The sequence below is a fragment of the Thamnophis elegans genome, chromosome 13, assembly GCF_009769535.1.
Source record: "Thamnophis elegans isolate rThaEle1 chromosome 13, rThaEle1.pri, whole genome shotgun sequence".
Classification (NCBI taxonomy): Eukaryota; Metazoa; Chordata; class Lepidosauria; order Squamata; family Colubridae; genus Thamnophis; species Thamnophis elegans.
Genome location: NC_045553.1, coordinates 11,775,530 through 11,793,324, shown reverse-complemented (window position 1 = coordinate 11,793,324; position 17,795 = coordinate 11,775,530). Strand labels below are relative to the sequence as shown.

Here is a 17,795-nt window from a genome sequence, read left to right as displayed (position 1 = left end):
TTACTAACGTTGCTCCAACAGCGTTGCAGAAAATGTGAAATCTGAAATCAAATAGCTACGGAGGTTCTCAGCCATCCAGGTCATGGTTGTCCCAAAGGTGCTTTTTTCCCCAAGAGGCAACTGGACTTCTTTTGTTTTTCTTTGAAGGCGTTTCACTTCTCATCCAAGAAGCTTCTTCAGCTCCGACTGGCCGCTCTTAGGAAGACAGCAAAGTCCACATTCTGGACAGAGAGGACCGCTGGTTTGAAAGAGGAGTCAAAGAGACCATCAATGTCAAAATTGAATGGCCCTCTTAACAGAGGGGGAGGGATACGACCTCATCTATCTGCAGTCTACAACACAGGAGTCCTTTCAACGGTTCCAAGAAGGCTCCACACCCATTTGCACCACTCAGGTGACCCTGAGGACACAGACAAACCTCCAGGTGGCCTCAATGACCCTCTAAAAGGATGCAAATGACCAGCTGTCTGCAAGGAGTGTAAATCCTTCCATTCCCCACCACCCAATCAGAGCTGAAGAAGCTTCTTGGATGTGAAGTGGAATGTCTTCAAAGAAAAAACAAGGAAGTCCAGTTGCTTCCTAAAAAAAAGCACCTTTGGGATTCTTAACAAATAGTGAAGTTTTGTGCACATTGTTGACTACAAAGGAGCATAGGAGATCCTATCTAGCATCCGTCTTTCCTTCAAACACAATCCTAAAGAAATAAATCCTGACGGTTTATCCAAATGTGTCCTCCCCATCCAAAAAAAAACCCCAACCCAAAACAAAACCCCACTTAATCATTCATGTATTAACCGTAGCTAGAATTGTATTTGCATGACATTGGGAAAGTGTAGAGATTCCTATTGATGAGAAGATGATAAGGAATGTATTAGAATGTGCAGAAATGAACAGATTAACATTAGCAATTAAGGAGAAAGAGGAAACTGAATATTATGAATATCTCTTGGATGAGAAGCGAAATGTCTTCAAAATTAAAAATGAAAGTCCAGTTGCCTCCTGAAAAAAAGCACCTTTCGGACTGAAAGAAAACAGCACAGCTCCAATTTGGGATTCTGTTTTAGTTCCAGAGGGAAACTACTGCCGTCTCCGTCTCCGTATCTCTCTCTCTCTCTCTCTCACACACACACACACACACACACACACCAGAATTCTGTGACGAAGCCTTCTCAATTATTCTTGCGTGTATATGACTATTCCTTCCTCTCTTTGGCTTACATTTGGGCCTTACATTTTCTTTTCAGCGGAAGATGAAGAGGAGACAATAGAAGAGCAGGAAAAGAAGGAAGGGAATGTCAACCATCAGATGGAGCTGTCCACGCTGGCGAAGGAAGGTGAGTGCGTTGACGATTCCAAAGGAACCGGGCCTGGCTAGGCTAGTGAAGAGAAGGACAAGGGGAGACAGGAGAGCAGTCTTCCAATATTTGAGGGGCTGCGAGAGAGAGGAGGGGGTCAAGCTATTCTCCAAAGCACCCGAAGGCCAGACAAGGAATAATGGATGGAAACTGAACAAGGAGAGATTCAACCTAAGAAGAAATTTTCTGACAGTGAGAACAATCAATCAATGGAACGGAAGTTCCCTTCGGAAGTTGTGGGAGCTTCATCACTGGAGGCTTTCAAGAAGAGACTGGACAGCCATCTGTCAGAAATGATGTAGGGTCTCCTGCTTGGGCGGGGGGTTTGACTAGATGACTTTCAAGGTCCCTAAGAAATCTGCTAATCTGTATCTGTGTGTGATGTCCATGAAGTCAGGGCCTCATTAGCCAAGGACCGGTCATAAAAGTCATTTATTTTCAAGGCCGTTGCAACTTTAAACAGTCACTAAGCAAATAGTTGTAAGTCAAGGACCCTTCCAACTCTGTTAATATGAATCTATCTAAGATGATCAAAGGCCTGAAGGCTAAAGCATACAATGAATGGTTGCAGGAACTGGGCATGGCCAATCTAGTGAAGAGAAGGACCAGGGAAGACATGATAGCAGTCTTACAATATTTCAGGGGCTGCCACAGAGAGGAGGGGGTCAAGCTATTCTCCAAAGTACCCGAAGGCCAGACAAGGAATAATGAATGGAAACTGACCAAGGAGAGATTCAACCTGGAAATAAGGAGAAATTTCCTGACAGTGAGAGTAATCAACCCATGCAACAGAAATTGCCTTCAGGAGTTGTGGGAGCTTCATCACTTGAGACTTTTAAGAAGAGACTGGACAGCCATCTGTCGGAAATAATATAGGGTCTCCTGCTTATGCGTGTGTGTGTGTGTGTGTGTGTGTGTGTGTGTGTGTGTGTGTGCTGGATTAGATGACCTACAAGGTCCGTTCCAACTCTGTTAATCTGTAATTCTGTCCCATCCGTCCCCCCCCCATAGCTGAGCTGCCTTTGGATGATCTGATGAAGATGTACGAAGGAGCCTTCGCTGAGAACTTTCACTGGCCGCAGCCAAAGCCAGAAGAGGAGACAAGCGAAGAAGGTACATCCTGGCAGAGTTTCCTTTCCAAATGCTTTCCTAGAAGGGACTAGCTTAGATGTAGAGAGGTGGATTTTTTCACCTTTCCATCACAGCTCCATTAATGTAATACTTGGCTGTACATGGAATTTTCAGGAATTCCGGGGGCATTTTGAGATATTCAGGAGGGATTATCTCCCCCCACCCCCATGGCCAGAACTGCTCCCATCCTTTCACTTTCCGAAAGGCCTTTGAAGACATGGCTAGGCCAACTAGCCTGAGGCCCTAATGGAGGTGTGGCACGTTGGAAGTGGCTAATGGGCTAGAGAACACCCCACTTTTTCTCTCTATAGACGCTCTGCTCCCTCCCTCTCCATCCTGCTTAGATTTATTTAAATTGACTCTAAATATTTATTGTTCTAATGTTTTATTCAATGTCTGGCTTTCAGCGAGATGGGTGGCATACCAGTTGGATGAAGGAAGAAGGAATGAATGAAAGAATGAATGAAAATATCTAGCATAGCACATTAAAACAAAGCAGTTTTTTTTTTAAAAAAAATTATTTATTCTTTTTCTAGAAATGGAAGATCACCTATGATTGAAAATATGAATGAAAATATAAATGAAAGAATGAATGGAAATATCTAGCATAGCATTCATTAAAGCAATAAAAACAGGGTTTTTAAAAAAACCCATTTATTCTTTATTTAGAAATGGAAGATGACCTATGATTGATTGAATGAATGAATGAAAATATCTAGCATAGCACTCATTAAAATAATAAAAGGGTTTTTTTAAAAAACTTTTATTCTTTATTTAGAAATGGAAGATCACTTATGAATGAATGGAAAATATCTAGCATAGCACTCATTAAAACAATAAAATAGGTTTTTTTAAAAGACCTATTTATTTAGAAATGGAAGATCACTTATGAATGAATGAATGGAAAATGTCTAGCATAGCACTCATTAAACAATAAAAACAGAGGTTTTTTTTTTTTAAAGAAACATTTATTCTTTATTTAGAAATGGAAGATCACCCGGCCGAAAGGGAACTCTTTCAAAAGGAGGTCATCTCGATTGAATCTCTGCTCAGCATCGAGCAGTACAAGGGGGCTGAGAGAATGATGGCCAGCAAGAACCGCGGGCGAGATATAGCCGAAGTGGCCGCCACAGCGGAAGCCCTGTTGCCAAAAGGCAGCGCCCGGATCACCACTGCGGTATGTCCGTCTGTGTGGGTTGATCTTGGTTTCACTGGTGGTAGGCAAGCAGTCCTTGACCTTTTAAAAAAAAATATTAATTTTCTATTAATTACATTCCTTTTTATCATATGTACAAATATTTTTTAGATGTATGTTGAATGCATGAACAGTGTGGCATCTAGGAATTGTTAGTTTTTATACCAAATAATAGTAATAATATTGACAATTTTAGTAATCTTGGTTACATTAATCATACATCATTATAATAACATTATACATAATGTATTATTTACATTCCTTAGTGCTTAATAGACATTGGATTGTCTGGGTATTTAATTTGCTTAACATTGCAAATGCCATCCTTACTCCCCCTCCCCTTTTTCCAACCACTGGTAAAAGAAATTCCAAGTTTGATATCCTATGTCTTCTTTCTGTTTGATTTTCAATATAAGTCTGCCCATTTCTGTACAGTCTAATATCTTCTTCATTATCTCTTTATCTTGGATATATATATATTTAAAGTCACAACCCCTGGTATGCCCCAATTATGGGAGGAAGCTAACTGCTTCCATTCTCTTTCCATCAGCTCGTCACAAGAGACCATCCAGAGAGAAATGTGTGTGTGTGTGTGTGTGTATTTGTGCTGTATTTGTGCTGATAAATAAATAAAGGTGCTGATAAATAAATAAATAACTCTAAATATATATATATATAGATCTGATATATATATGTCACTTCTCTTATCAAATTTTCCTGATATCCCTAATTAAAAAAACACTTCAGTTTAAAAGTCTACATGTTCACCTATTATCTTTTCTAGTCATCAGTATATTCCTGCGCAATTTTTTTTTAACACAAATCCACCACATGTGATGAAATGTGCCCGTCTTTTGGTTACATTTCCAACATTTACTAGACGATGTTTTTAAACATTCTAGCTAACCTTACAGGTGGTAAATGGGCATCTATAAAACATTTTAAATACATTTTCTGTGTAAGAAGTTGCAACCTTTTGTTTATTGGTCAAAGTTCAGACAGCGCTGGAAAAAAAACAACATATGACCGTTTTTCACCCTTAATGACTGTGACTGCATCCCCACAGTCATCTGAGCATCTGGATTTTGATTCCTTATAACCATGGGGATGCCGCAGAGGCAACAGTCCTTGGTGTGAAAAAGTCCTTTGTTGTAACTTTGGAACGGTCCCTAAATGACCTTGTTGTAAGTCGAGGACAAGTGTCATGAAGGGAGCAGCACAACACGGAGAAGAAGAAATGTGTTTGCACAACTTTTTGCAGGTCAAATACAACACCCCTCCTCTCTTGTACGGCTCCCTCCGAGAGTATCAGAAGATTGGCCTCGATTGGTTGGCCAAGTTGTACAAGAAGAAGCTGAATGGCATCTTGGCTGACGAAGCTGGCCTCGGGAAGACGGTGCAGATCATCGCCTTCTTCGCACACCTGGCCTGCAATGAAGGTAGGCACCCTTGTGTTGTGTAAACGGGCCAGGTAGCGAAATGGAATAGATGTCAGGCCTGCAGTCATATTCCTTTTAGGATTTTGGCCTGCCACACTTTCTATTATTTTACTATGCTATTTCATTAGTGGGGTGATTGGGAGGGGGAATAGTAAGGAGTAGAATTGTAGAATGTGTTGTTGTCCAAATAAAACATTCCTTTCTAGAAGCCCAAGGTCATCCTTTGTCTCTGCACCTCTGCACCTGACCGGAACTAGATGGGTGGAAATGCCAGAGTGGCAGAGGAAGATTGGACCATGTGATGGACTTGTGGGTGTGGGGGCAAGGTCTTGAACTTTCAACTGGGTGAAAAACCCAGGAAGCTTTCAGATTCGGGTTTTCCAGAGATGTACCAACATGGCTCTCTTATTAAATTGGAACTATGCCTTGAACTCCGATTTAATTCTGGATGATATTTGGAACGCTGACAATAGGAATAGAACAGAGAAGGAGTGGAAGGAGAAAGGGAGAAGGAGAAGCAGAGAATAGAATATAACAGAACAATTTGACTCCCTCTTCTTTGTGGCAGCCCCTCAAGTACTGGAATAGTGCTATCATGTCACCCGTAATTCTTATTTTCTTTAGACTAGCCAAACCCAAATCCTTCATATGGTTTAGTCTCCAAGCCTTGGATCATCTTAGTTGCTCTTCTCTGAACTTTTTCACAAAATCTCAACAAATGTTTTTTTTTTTTTTTTGTAATATGGTGACCAAAAATTAGTTGCCGTATTCCAGATGTGGTGTTACTAGGGCTTTATAAAGTGGTACTAGTCCTTCACATGATCTTGATTCTATGCCTCTGTTTATACAGCCCAGGGATGGATTCTTAGCCTCTCTTCTTGGTTTTCCTTTCCAGGGGATTGGGGTCCTCACCTTGTCGTCGTCCGAAGTTGTAACATTCTGAAGTGGGAACTAGAGCTCAAACGTTGGTGCCCTGGCCTAAAGGTCCTGCTCTACATCGGTACCCAGCGAGAACTAAGAATGAAAAGACAGGTAGGTGGTTTTATTAGTTCAAATCCATTGGGTGTGTGTGTATGTGCTTGTTGTTGAGTTTGTAGCAGAAATCAAATCCAGAAAGCACACACACATAACTGATTCAGCAGGATTCATTAACTTCTTTATATATATAAAAACAACACATGAATAAATGTACAATACCAACAGCTGATTTTTCCAACGTGGTAGAGAGGAGATATTGTAAGCAGGTTCAAACATGGGCAGGCTATATAGAGAATGAGTTTCTTTTAGTTTCAGTTCAGAACTAAGCCACACCCAGACCCCAAACTGTTTCTGCTCCCATTGGCTGACCTTGTTACTAAGCCTTATTTATTGGCTGACCTTGTTACCATGTCTCTTCTGGTTCATGAATATTCTGACTGTGTTTACCACAAATTCCGCCCCCACCCCTCAATCCGCTGTCCCAAAGGTGCTTTTTCTAAAGGCAAATTGGACTTCAGCCACAGAGCCAAAGAAGCTTCTTGGATGAGAAGCAAAACAACTTCAAAAGAAAAAAACAGAAAAGTCCAGTTGCCTCCTGAAAAAGCACCTTTGAGACAACCAAGACCTGGATGACGCAGAATCTCTACAGACTTTTAGCTATACAATTTGGGATGAAGTCCCTTTGAATGGGGTGGGAGTAGGAATGGATTTCCAGAAGGGAGAAAAAATTGCAGACTACAGGAACCATTTGCACCACTCAGGTGATTCTGAGGATGCAGATAAACCTCCAAGTGGCCTCAATGACCCTCTAAAAGGATGCAAATGGCCAGCTGTCTGCAAGGAATATAAATCCTTCCTTTCCCCACCATCCAGTCAGAGTTGTAGAAGCTTCTTGGATGATAAGCGAAAAGTCTTAAAAAAAACCCCAAGAAAGTCCAGTCATGGTTGTCCTTTGGGACAACCATGACCTGGATGACAGACAATCTCCATAGACTTTCACCCATTTGGTTGTGAACTGTTTCAGATTCACTTCTAAGCTGGCTCAGACTGATTTGGATTCTTAAATCCAGCCAAATCCGTGTTCCTCAATCTTGCCCTCTTGAAGATGTCTGGGCTTCAACTCTCCGAATTTCCCAGCCAGCGTCTGGAGTGTGTGGGGGTGGGGGGATGGGGGCTTTCTTAACCAATGGTTTGTTTGAAAGTGTTTTGATTGACTTGAGTTTGTGCAGTCATGGCTTGAGTTTTCCTGAGCCACAGTTGGGTTTTCTGACATTATGGTTTGTGAATAACATGGAAGTTAGTTCTTCTTCAGAAAGAAATGTTTAGGTAGATGTCAGAGGTTTCCCTGGAATGTTGTCTATCACCTGAAAGAAAATAGGGGAGTGGGATATAGGGGAACATTCCTGCCACAGTTTTTTAAGTCCACAAGTTAATATAGGTGTAGATTCCAGGTTCTAAATCTTTGTTTACTTTGCCTCCCCCTCTTCCTTCCTTCCTCCCTCCCCCTCCCTTCTTCCTTCCCTCCTTCCACCATTCCTTCCCTTCTTCCTCCCTCCCTCCCTTCCACCCTTCTTTCCTTCTCCCCCTCCCTCCCATTGTTCCTTCCTTCCTTCCCTCCCTTCCTTCTCTCCCTCCCTCTCATTGCCCCTTCCTTCTTCCCTTCCCTCCCATTGGCCCTCCCTCCCTCCCATTGGCCCTCCCTTCCTTCCATAGGAGTGGACCGAACCCAACAGTTTTAACGTCTGCATCACCTCCTACAAGCAGCTCTTCAAAGGCCACCAAGCATTCATGAAGATACGATGGAAGTACCTCATGGTAGACGAGATGCAACAGATTAAGAACATGACGGAGAAGCACTGGGAAGCCCTCTTCCACCTACGCAGGTCTGGACCCGGTCAAAATCTTATATATTTTTATATCTATATATATATATAACTCTGGAACGCCTCGAGCAATTTCAACCAAACTTGGTACACAGATGATGTACCCTCTGGAGACAAATACTGTGGGGGAAGACACCCCTAACATTGCCCCCCCCCTTCATTGGGGTGTGTTTTCTGCTAAGATACAGCCTGTTGTGCTGTAAAATGGCTTCTAATGTACTGCTGTAAAATGGATTCTACTGTACAGCGCAGTGGAATCGCCATGTAAACAGCTTCCCAGTACTCCACAAGGGGGCTTCCTCTGGTAAGGGGGAAAATCCAATGTTAGAAATTACGTTTGGTTTGGACTTTTCCCCCCTATAAATAAATACCCAGGCAATGCCGGATTATCGGCTAGTAAACTATTAAAAAAAAGTATCCATGGAAAGTTTGGACCTTCCGACTTGCAAGATTCTGTTGATGTAGCCTTACACTAAAATAGAAGGAGGCCATTTGATTGTGTTTCTTTTTCTCGTTTCTCCGGGAGGGCTTACACTGTGCCACCCCCACCCCCTCACCTCTCTTTGCAGTCAGTACCGCTTACTTCTGATCGATACCCCTCTGCACAACACCTTGATGGAACTGTGGACCATGGTGCACTTCCTGATTCCAGGAATCTCCAAAGCTTACCTGGATTTCCCAGTGAAAGCAGCCAACGAGGAGAATCAAGACTACTGCCATAAGCTCGTCATCAGGCTGCACAGGGTGAGTCCCTCAAGCCAGGCGCTGGGATTGGGCCCAGGGCAATAGGATTTGACAAAGGTTATGTTGGAAAGATAGAAAACTGGCAGAAGAAAAAGTGGTGCATCAAGGCTGCCCTTTGAGTTTATTTCCTTCCTTCCCATTCTCCCTTCCTTCCTTCCCTCCCTCCCTTCCTTCCTCCTTCCTTCCATCCTTCCTCCTTCCTTCCTTCCTTCCATCCTTCCTCCCTCCCTCTCTCCCTTGGTTCCTTTCATACCTCCCTCTCATTGCCCCTTCCCTCCCTCCCTCCCTCCCTCCCTCCCTCTCAATGTCCCTTCCCTCCTCCCTCCCTCTCATTGTCCCTTCCCTCCTTCCTCCCTCCCTTTCATTGTCACTTCCTTTCTCCTCCTCCTTTCTTTCCTTTTCTTTTTCTCCTTCACCTTTAATTTTTATCAAATTGAAACTAATTTAATAATTCATTATTTTTATTAATTTTTATTTTATTTTTCATTTTTGGCCGGATGATGGACATCTGTTTACCCCCAGCATGTTTATTTAAGCTTCATTTCCTAACAGCCGACTTCCCTGAAAGTTGCTTCCAAGCTTCTGCTACTCTTTGTGCGAAGGGATATCCTTGAACGTCTAAAATATTCACCGCCGCTTCCTCCTCTCCCTCCCTCCCACCTCTCCTCTGCAGATGATCCAGCCATTCATCCTGCGCAGATCCAAAAGGGACGTGGAGAAGCAGCTGACGAAGAAGTACGAACACGTCCTCAAGTGCCGGCTTTCCAATCGGCAGAAAATGATGTACGAAGACGTCATCCTCCAGCCCGAGTAGGTGTCTCTGAGTTGAACATCGAACCATTAACGATGGTTAGCCATGCCCGGTTCCTGCAACCGTTCATCATAGGTTTCATCCTCCAGTCCCCTCATCATCCTGGTTACAGATTAACAGAGTTGGGAAGGACCTTGTAGGTCATCTAGTCCAACCCCCTGCCCAAGCAGGAGACCCTGCAGCATTTCTGACGGATGGCAGTCCAGTTTCTTCTTGAAAGCCTCCAGGGACGAAGCTCCCACAACTTACGAAGGCAACTTCTGTTCCATGGGTTGATTGTTCTCACTGTCAGAAAATTCCTCCTTATTTCCAGGTTGAATCTCTCCTTGGTCAGTTTCCATCCATTATTCCTTGTCTGGCCTTCGGGTGCTTTGGAAAACAGGTTGACACCCTCCTCTCTGTGGCAGCCCCTCAGATACTGGAAGACTGCTCTCCTGTCTACCCTGGTCCTTCTTTTTCCTAGACTAGACATGCCCAATTCCTGCAACCGTTCATCGTAGGTTTCAGCCTTAATTCACTCTTCTAGCTTTGAGCCTCTGGTTTCTTCTCCTTCGGCAGAACCCAAGACGCTGTGAAAAGTGGGCACTTCGTCAGTGTTCTTCATGTCTTGATGCAGCTGCAGAAGATCTGCAACCACCCGGATCTGATCAACCCTCGGCTGTGTGGCTCCTCTTACGTTTCAGGGGCCTTGCAGTTCTCGACCGCCTCGCTGGCCTTAACAGCCTTGGAGAGCGGCCTGTGGAAGGTGAGTGAAGGGTTGGACTCGCAAGGTCCCCTGTTGGGTGAGGAAGAGGGAGAACCTTTCCAACTTCCCATTTCTAATTCTATTCTTTTGCCCCATGGCGTGCCCAAGGACTCCATAGTGTGTGTGTGTGTGTGTGTGTGTGTGTGTGAGTGAGTGAGTGAGTGAGAGAGAGAGATGGAGATGGAGAGATGAAATGGACTAGAAAATAAAAGGGAGAATGTTTTCAACTTCTAAGTTCTAATTTTACTTTTCTGCTCCAAGGTGTGATCAAGGACTCCATAGTTTGTATGTGTGAGAGAGGGGGGGGGGAGAGAGAGGGAGATGGAGAGATGAAATGGACTAGAAATGGACTAGGAAATAAGGAAGAATCTTTTCAATTTCTAATTTTACTTTTCTGCTCCAAGGTGTGATCAAGGATTCCACAGTTTGTGTGTGTGTGTGTGTGTGTGTGTGTGTGTGTGTGTGAGAGAGAGAGAGAGAGAGAGAGAGAGAGAGAGAGAGAGAGAGAGAGAGAGAGAGAGAGAGATATGAAATGAACTAGCAATAGAAGAGAATCTTTGTAACTCAAGATTGAACTGTTGGGTCCTTGTTGCTCTCTGAGCTCGGTGGTTTCCTTGCAGACGTTTCATGACCCAACTAGGTAGCATCATCAGTGCTAGAAAGGAATGCGGCTTGCAGAGTGGAGGAGGAGGAGACGGGAGGAGGAAGAGAAGAAGGACTGTGGGGTCCGTGATGCTTCCTGAGCTTGGTTGTTTCCTTGCAGACCTTTCGTTACCAAACTAAGTAACATCATCAGCCTAACAACTAAAGGGACTAAATCCAATGATAACAGGTTCCCAAGGTACACTTTCTCCCCTCTTGGCCATCCTCTAGGTTGCAGACCTGAGTCTCTTTGACCTGATTGGACTCGAGAAGAAAATGACGCGGTATGAATCCCAGGTGGTGCCCAAACAAAAAATAACCCGGAAGCTCATCGAAGAGATCTACACCTCTCCCCTGCCACCTCCCAGGCCACCTCCCGTCAAGCTGAAGCCCAACAGGTAAGCCGCACCTAGCCTTCCATAACACCACTGCCTCTTGTTCAGCCAATCGTAATGCTGATCGGACTCTTGTCCCTGCACAGTTTTGTGTGGCGTGTTGATGCTCACAGGGGAGTGTTGCGGTGGCCCAGAGCTGGAGCTCTCACCTTACAGTTAGGAGGCTGTGAGTTCAGTCCTAGGTGGAGGCAGATATTTCTCTCTGTCTGGGCAGGATGAGAATGTATCTGCTGAACAAAACTCCACCCTGGCAACAGGAATGGCATCCGGCCATTAAACCTTCTGCTAGCTCCATTCCCTTGGCCAGATTCCACCCCACAAGGAATTATGGGGTCGTTAAAAGACGATGATGATGATGATGATGCTCACGGTCTCAAGCATGGGTCTCAATTTCAGAATGGCATTCAAGGGTTGGAAGGAAGGAAGGAAGGAAGGAAGGAAGGAAGGAAGGAAGGAAGGAAGAGTTTAAAGCATCTCCAAGGGTTAGGGCACCATGACCATCCCCTAAATATTCAACCCCCTTCCACCCTAAGGTCATTAAAAAGGATGCTAGAATGTGCCTTTGGCTCAAGATAGCAAAATCCCAAAATCCTTCTCCTCCTTGAGGAGTTCCTCAATTTTTAAATGTGGTCGAAAGGACTCTGAATTACTGTATTTTTTGGAGTATAAGACGCACCGATGTTTTGAAGAGGCAAATTAAAAAAAAAAGTTTGCACTGTGCAAACCTCCCAAAAATGTCCCGTTTTTTGCAAAAATGGGCCTGCTTTTTGTCACAGAGGGCATGGATAGCCTTTAGGAGGCTTACAAAATGCTCCTGGGGGCGGGGGCAAAATTGAGCAACAAATGGGCTGGTTTTTTGCTCATTTCTGCCCTCCCCAGCCCCCAGGAGCTCTCTGAAAGCCTCCATAAGGCTATGCATGGCCATTTTGGTGAAGGGGCGGGGATTTGGTAGGCAAAAAATGCTGTATTCAGTGTATAACATGCACCCAGATTTTCAGCCTCTCTTTTTGAGGGGAAAAGGTGCATCTTATATTCTGAAAAATATGGTACTTCTTGCTTTTTTTTATTACTATGACTCCAAAATTACTTTGTGGAAAATCATCCCAGTAGCCAACCGTCCTTGGGTTTTTCTTTTTTCCAGATTGTTTCAACCTGTTCAGTATGGACAAAAACCTGAAGGCAAGATGGTCACCTTTCCTAGCGCTCAAGTGCAGCGGGCCACCAGTACGGCAACGGTTGCTCAACAGGCCCAAGTGCGAGGAAGGTCTCCCATGACAACGGTATCTGCCAATCAAGGTGAGAAAGGCGATCCTTCTCGGTTTCCTTCCTTGTCAACAAGGGTGGGTTGGTTCCCCTTCATGCTCATCCTCCCTCCCTCCCCCTCCCGTGACAAAACCAGTCCTTGGAATTAAACCAGCCTTCCTCAACCTGGTGCCTTCCCGATCTGTTGAGGTTCACCACAACCACCACTAACTACAAGCCCAGGTTGGAATTCCTGCACATCTGGATGAAATCAATGTTGAGGAAGCTGCACACAAGTCATCAGACTGGAGGCACGAATTGGGGTAGATCCACCTAATTGTTTCTTCTCCAACCAGCATTTCCAGCTGTGGACCTCAGGCCAGGTTGGGTCTACAGATGTTGAGATATTGTCCACTTGGGATTTGGATGGAAGGATTCCCAGGTCTTTGACTTGACCTTCTACTCAGCTTGAGCTGCATTTAGTGGTTTCTCTGTTTCCTGAATGCGTCCTGAGCTGGCACTTTGGAAGCTCAATTCTGAGGTTCTTCTGTGAATTGTGAACCAATTCTGTGGTTCTTCAACACATAAGGTGCTCTCCTACCCTGGTTTCCCCCCAAATAAGACCTCCCCAGATAATAAGCCCAATTGGGCATTTGAGCCAGTGCTAAAATAAGCCCTCCCCAAAAAATAAGCCTTCCCTGAAAATATTTAAGCGCATGAGCAGCCGGTCCCTGCCATTTCTTGGGGATGGGGAAGGAAAGGGGGGACATGCTCCCCAAATGCACCTGCCATCCATTTGGAACAGAGTCACAGAGGCCACTCCCACAAACCCTAGCTCCCACGCCCCTTCTCTTAGTGGCGGCTGCAAAAAGAGCAGCCCGCCCAGTGACGCTAGGGCTGGCAAGAGTGTACCAGAAACAGACAGAATTTCCGGCCCTCTCTGGATCAGCTGAGCCACGGGCCAAGGTTAAGGGGCCTCCTGCACCTCCAAAATAATAAGACCTCCCCGAAAATAAGGCCAAGCGCTTATTTGGGGGGGGAGGTGTCAAACGAAAATTAGAGCCTGTCTTTTTTTCAGGAAAACATGGTAGGTTTTGGTGGGTGTCTTCCTGAGTTTTCAAGGCAGGATGCTCTTGTTGAGTTCGCTTGGGCTGAGATATTCCCGGACATTTTATTTCGTTTGTTAAATTTTCATACGCTGTTCATCTCACCAGCAAGTGACACTGGGCAGATTTCATTTTGATGGAATTTCTCTCAGAAGAGCTAATTTTAAGCTCTCCCACCCCCCCTTTTTCCCCCCTCCCCCTTTTGATTTGAAACTTCAGAAAGGGACTTAAAAAAATGGAACAACAGCCAGTTGTCCTGCTCTTTCTGGAGATGGTCCAGGCAAGCGACCTGGGGCTTAAATGCTTAAATCCCACACCCCCAAACTTGGTTTTAAAGAGGTTGATCCCAGTTTGATCACTAATATTTTCTTTTTAAAGGTTTCAGCTTGAGCGGAAAGTCAACATTTCCAGCAGAATGTTTAGACTGTGTCCTTTTTTTGGTCTCAAATTCAGCGGGTGGTTAGGATGGGCATGATAAAGCTGCTTTGTTGTGTGTTTGTGTTTTTTTCCCCTTTGGTCTCAAATTCAGTGAGTGCTTAGGATGATGAAGCTTCATCAGGGCAGCCCTTTTTATTTATTTATTCATTTGTTTGTATCCCACTGCTATTATTTTTAGAAATAACTCAAGGCAAATTTATCCAACACACCTTTTTTCCTCCTCCTTTCCCCCATAACAACAATCCTGTGACGTGGGTTGGGGAGGAAGGGAGGGAGGGAGAGAGACAGAGAGAGAAAATAGATAGATAGATAGATAGATAGATAGATAGATAGATAGATAGATAGATAGATAGATAGATAATTGATGATAAATAGAGATGTAGGGAGAGAGATTTATGGATGGATGGATGAATAGAGAAATAGAGAAATAGAGAGATAAAGAGATAAATGAAAAAGATAGAGACAGAGAGACAGACACTGGCTCAAGGTTGTGGTTGTGGTCCACCAGTGGCCAGCAGAGCTGGCCATTGATTCGGACAGTGAGGAGGTTGGGGAGGAACATGGGCCAATCCAGGAGTCTGGGGAAGGCTGTGATGAGGGCTCTGTGTCAGAGGCAGAAATGAGGCCAGGGCCATCTGGTAGTTATGTGCTGCCTCTGGAGTCTGACATCAGCGAGGCAGAAGAACAGTGTGAGCCTGTTCCCAGTGTGCGCATGCTCAGAGCTGCCAGAAGGCAAGAACAGTTAAGACAAAAAGGGCTTGGAGATGATTGGCCCCTCCCATGAGACATAAAAGAGGAGCAAACGGAGGTGAGCCTTTGCAGGAAGCAATCTGGTCGGTTCAAGCTCTGAGAAGTCCTGTTTGACTCTGTGCTCTGTTTGGCTTTGTAAAACTAATTGACAATTAGGTCTCTGGCAGAGTTTCAAGGGAGAGAAAGGTGGGTGCTTATCAACATTACCCTGAAAGACTTTGGCAACTTGACCAGACATCTGTCAGAATCTTCACATAATGTTTGTGAATAATTATGGGCTGTGAGTGACCATAATTCACAGCCATTTAAATAGAAGAGGGTTTTGGGGACTAAGATTGTGATTCAGCTTTCTCAGGAAGCCTAGGTCAGAACACCCACCTGGTTCTCTTGCCAAAGGGAGGAACTAGAACTCACAGTCTCCTGCTTTCTAGCCTGGCACCTGAACCAACCTGGCGGTCTTTACACCACCCCAGCTCTCCTTGGATAAAGTTGGAGAACTTCATGTTAGAAAGCCTTCCAAGCTTTCAAAGTGAAGAGCTGGAAACCCACCTGAACTCTCTCCCCTCCCCTCCTCCTCCCCAAAGTTGTGTTCCCATGTGTTTGTGCATGTGTGTTTACACGCACAGCCACCGAGAAGCTAAATTTGAGCATCGGGTCGCTTTCGGTGCCTTGATTTAAGGCTCCCAAATCATCATCATTTAATAATCCCTTGCGGGGTGGAGTCTGGGCAGCTGAATGCAGCTGAGTGATTACTGGCCGGATGCCTTTCTTGTCACCAGTGCGGAGTTTTGTTTGGCAGATAATATTCTCATTGTGCCCAGAGAGAGAAAGATCTGCCTCTGCCTACGATCAAACCCACAGCCTCCTGATTGTGAGGGGAGAGCTCCACCTCTAGGCCAACCGCACCACTCATTTAAGGGTTAGGCTGTCTGTAGTCACCCCCCCCCCCCCGATGTTTAAAACTGTGACCGCTGAAATTTCTCCATTGCTCTAACCCTTGAAAGAAAAAAAAAGGACCGACTCTAACCGCTTATACCCCCTGACCTTATTGATTGCAGCCGCCGTTGCCGTCTCCTCGGCTGCCACCGCCGCGCCACCACAATTGCAGTCTTCCTCCAGTGTTCCTCCACCTCCTCCTCTTCCTCTTCCTCCTCCAAGACATCCGCCAGCAATGACCTTCGCCAACGCAACTAGCCCGGCCCATCCAGTGAAACTGCGGGGCCAGGCTACCACCCAGGGCCTCCAGCTAGGGCAGGCCCAGCCACAGGCTCCCCCACCCACCATCCAACAGAGTGTCCAGCCTCAGAGGCTCCTGTTAACCAGTCAGGCACAGGCTCGGTTACCCAGTAAGTGCCCCTCTGCCCTGCTTCCTAGGTGTCTCCAGCTTCCTTCTCTCCCTCCTCCTCCTCTTCCTCCTCTTCCTCCTCCCCTCCTCCTTTCCAAAGCTTCCCTGAGGTTAAGTTATTAGGCACCCCTAACCATGTGTACAGGGATCCGCGTAGAGGTATAGAGGTATATTTGGACGGGGGCTCGGTTTGCTCCCTCCCTTTCCATTCTCCTCCCCCTTTGGAGTTTGCCTTGCTCACCGTTTTAATTTGCTTTATTTTGGGAACGGAAAACTTTGGGGTGCAACGTAAGAGCCACAGTGGCACAGTGGTTAGTGCAGTACTGCAGGCGACTTCAGCTGGCTGCTAGCTGCAGTTCGGCAGTTCGAGTCTCACCAGGCTCAAGGTTGACTCAGCCTCCCGCCCTTCCGAGGTGGGTAAAATAAGGACCCAGATTGTTGGGGGCAAGAGGCTGATTCTGTAAACCACTTAGAGACCGCTGTAAAAAGCACTGTGAAGCGGTATATAAGTCTGAGTACTATTGCTATTTAGATAAGAAAAAAGGACTCTGAAAATTGATGTGAACACACAGGTGGTCCTTGACTTAAAACCGTTTTGTTAGTGACAGTCCGAAGTTAACAGCACATTCAAAATACTTGCAGCATCAAAATCTCGGCAACTGGCATGTACTTACGACAGTTGCACTATCCTAGGGTCATGTGATCCCAGCTGGTAACCTTTCCAGGCGGTTTCCGGACAAAGTCAACCGGGGGGGGGGCAGCCGGATTCACTTAATGACCTCCGGATTCTGCGGCGATTCATTTAACCAATGTGGCAACATTTAAAAGGCTGGGAAACGGGGCGCGGCTCTCTTAAGGACCGCCTTGCTTAGCCGCGTAAACTTTGGGCTTTGTTATTGAGGTTAAGTCAAGGATTACCTGCACATTAGCGGTGTCAACTTAATCTCCTTTCTCTTTGCATGTTTCTTCTCTTCGGTCAGCCTTCCTCGGAAACTAAATTTTGGGAAAGGAAAAAAAAAGCACATTTCCTCCTCCTAATTTAATTCTTTCATTTTTATTTATTTTTCTGAGAACACTAATCTCACAGGAAGGAACCACGCTCCGTAAGGAAGAATGGGAAGCTGGGCTTAGGAACAGGCTAAAGCTATTTCTATTTCTGATGAATAGATGAATTATTAGCACCTCTGGAGCAAGGGTGGGCGGCTCTGTCCCCTTTCCACCTGTAGGCTTCAACTCCCAGAATTCCTCAGCCAGGGATTCTGGGAGTTAAAGTCCACAGATGGTATAAAGGAGCCAGAGTCGTCCACTCTTGCTTTAGAGTGACTCTCCAGCACTGTTGTACTAATGTTCTCCCCTCACCCCCATCTCCCCAGGGAACCCACTGCCTTTATAAAAGTCAAACAAACATGCCACACTCTACTCCAAAACTTGAGAGATTCGACGTTTGTATACAGGCGTTAAAAATCCTGATTTTTTCTGTCCCTTTCTGAGTTGATTTTACAGAGAAACTCCATAAATTCAGGTTAACAGAGCCTGAATTTCATGTTTCATTCATGGCAGGGACACCTACACACACACTCAAAAAATTGTCACTTG

At 45.2% G+C, this 17,795-nt stretch overlaps 1 protein-coding gene across 12 annotated transcripts in view; it reads left to right on the top strand.

Moving 5' to 3' along the window:
* EP400 (E1A binding protein p400) overlaps window positions 1-17,795 on the top strand; it is an 87,944-nt gene that overhangs the window by 27,810 nt on the left and 42,339 nt on the right. For 10 of the 12 annotated variants that reach the window (XM_032229001.1, XM_032228996.1, XM_032229000.1 and 7 more), the window contains 12 exons: window positions 1,245-1,334; window positions 2,367-2,468; window positions 3,470-3,663; window positions 4,943-5,120; window positions 6,016-6,152; window positions 7,812-7,981; window positions 8,551-8,725; window positions 9,399-9,535; window positions 10,095-10,281; window positions 11,155-11,321; window positions 12,460-12,614; window positions 15,913-16,200. In XM_032229001.1, coding sequence (XP_032084892.1) covers window positions 1,245-1,334; window positions 2,367-2,468; window positions 3,470-3,663; window positions 4,943-5,120; window positions 6,016-6,152; window positions 7,812-7,981; window positions 8,551-8,725; window positions 9,399-9,535; window positions 10,095-10,281; window positions 11,155-11,321; window positions 12,460-12,614; window positions 15,913-16,200 — 1,980 coding nt within the window. The remainder of the gene's footprint in view (window positions 1-1,244; window positions 1,335-2,366; window positions 2,469-3,469; window positions 3,664-4,942; window positions 5,121-6,015; window positions 6,153-7,811; window positions 7,982-8,550; window positions 8,726-9,398; window positions 9,536-10,094; window positions 10,282-11,154; window positions 11,322-12,459; window positions 12,615-15,912; window positions 16,201-17,795) is intronic. The other 2 variants (XM_032228998.1, XM_032228997.1) reach the window with 1 other exon arrangement.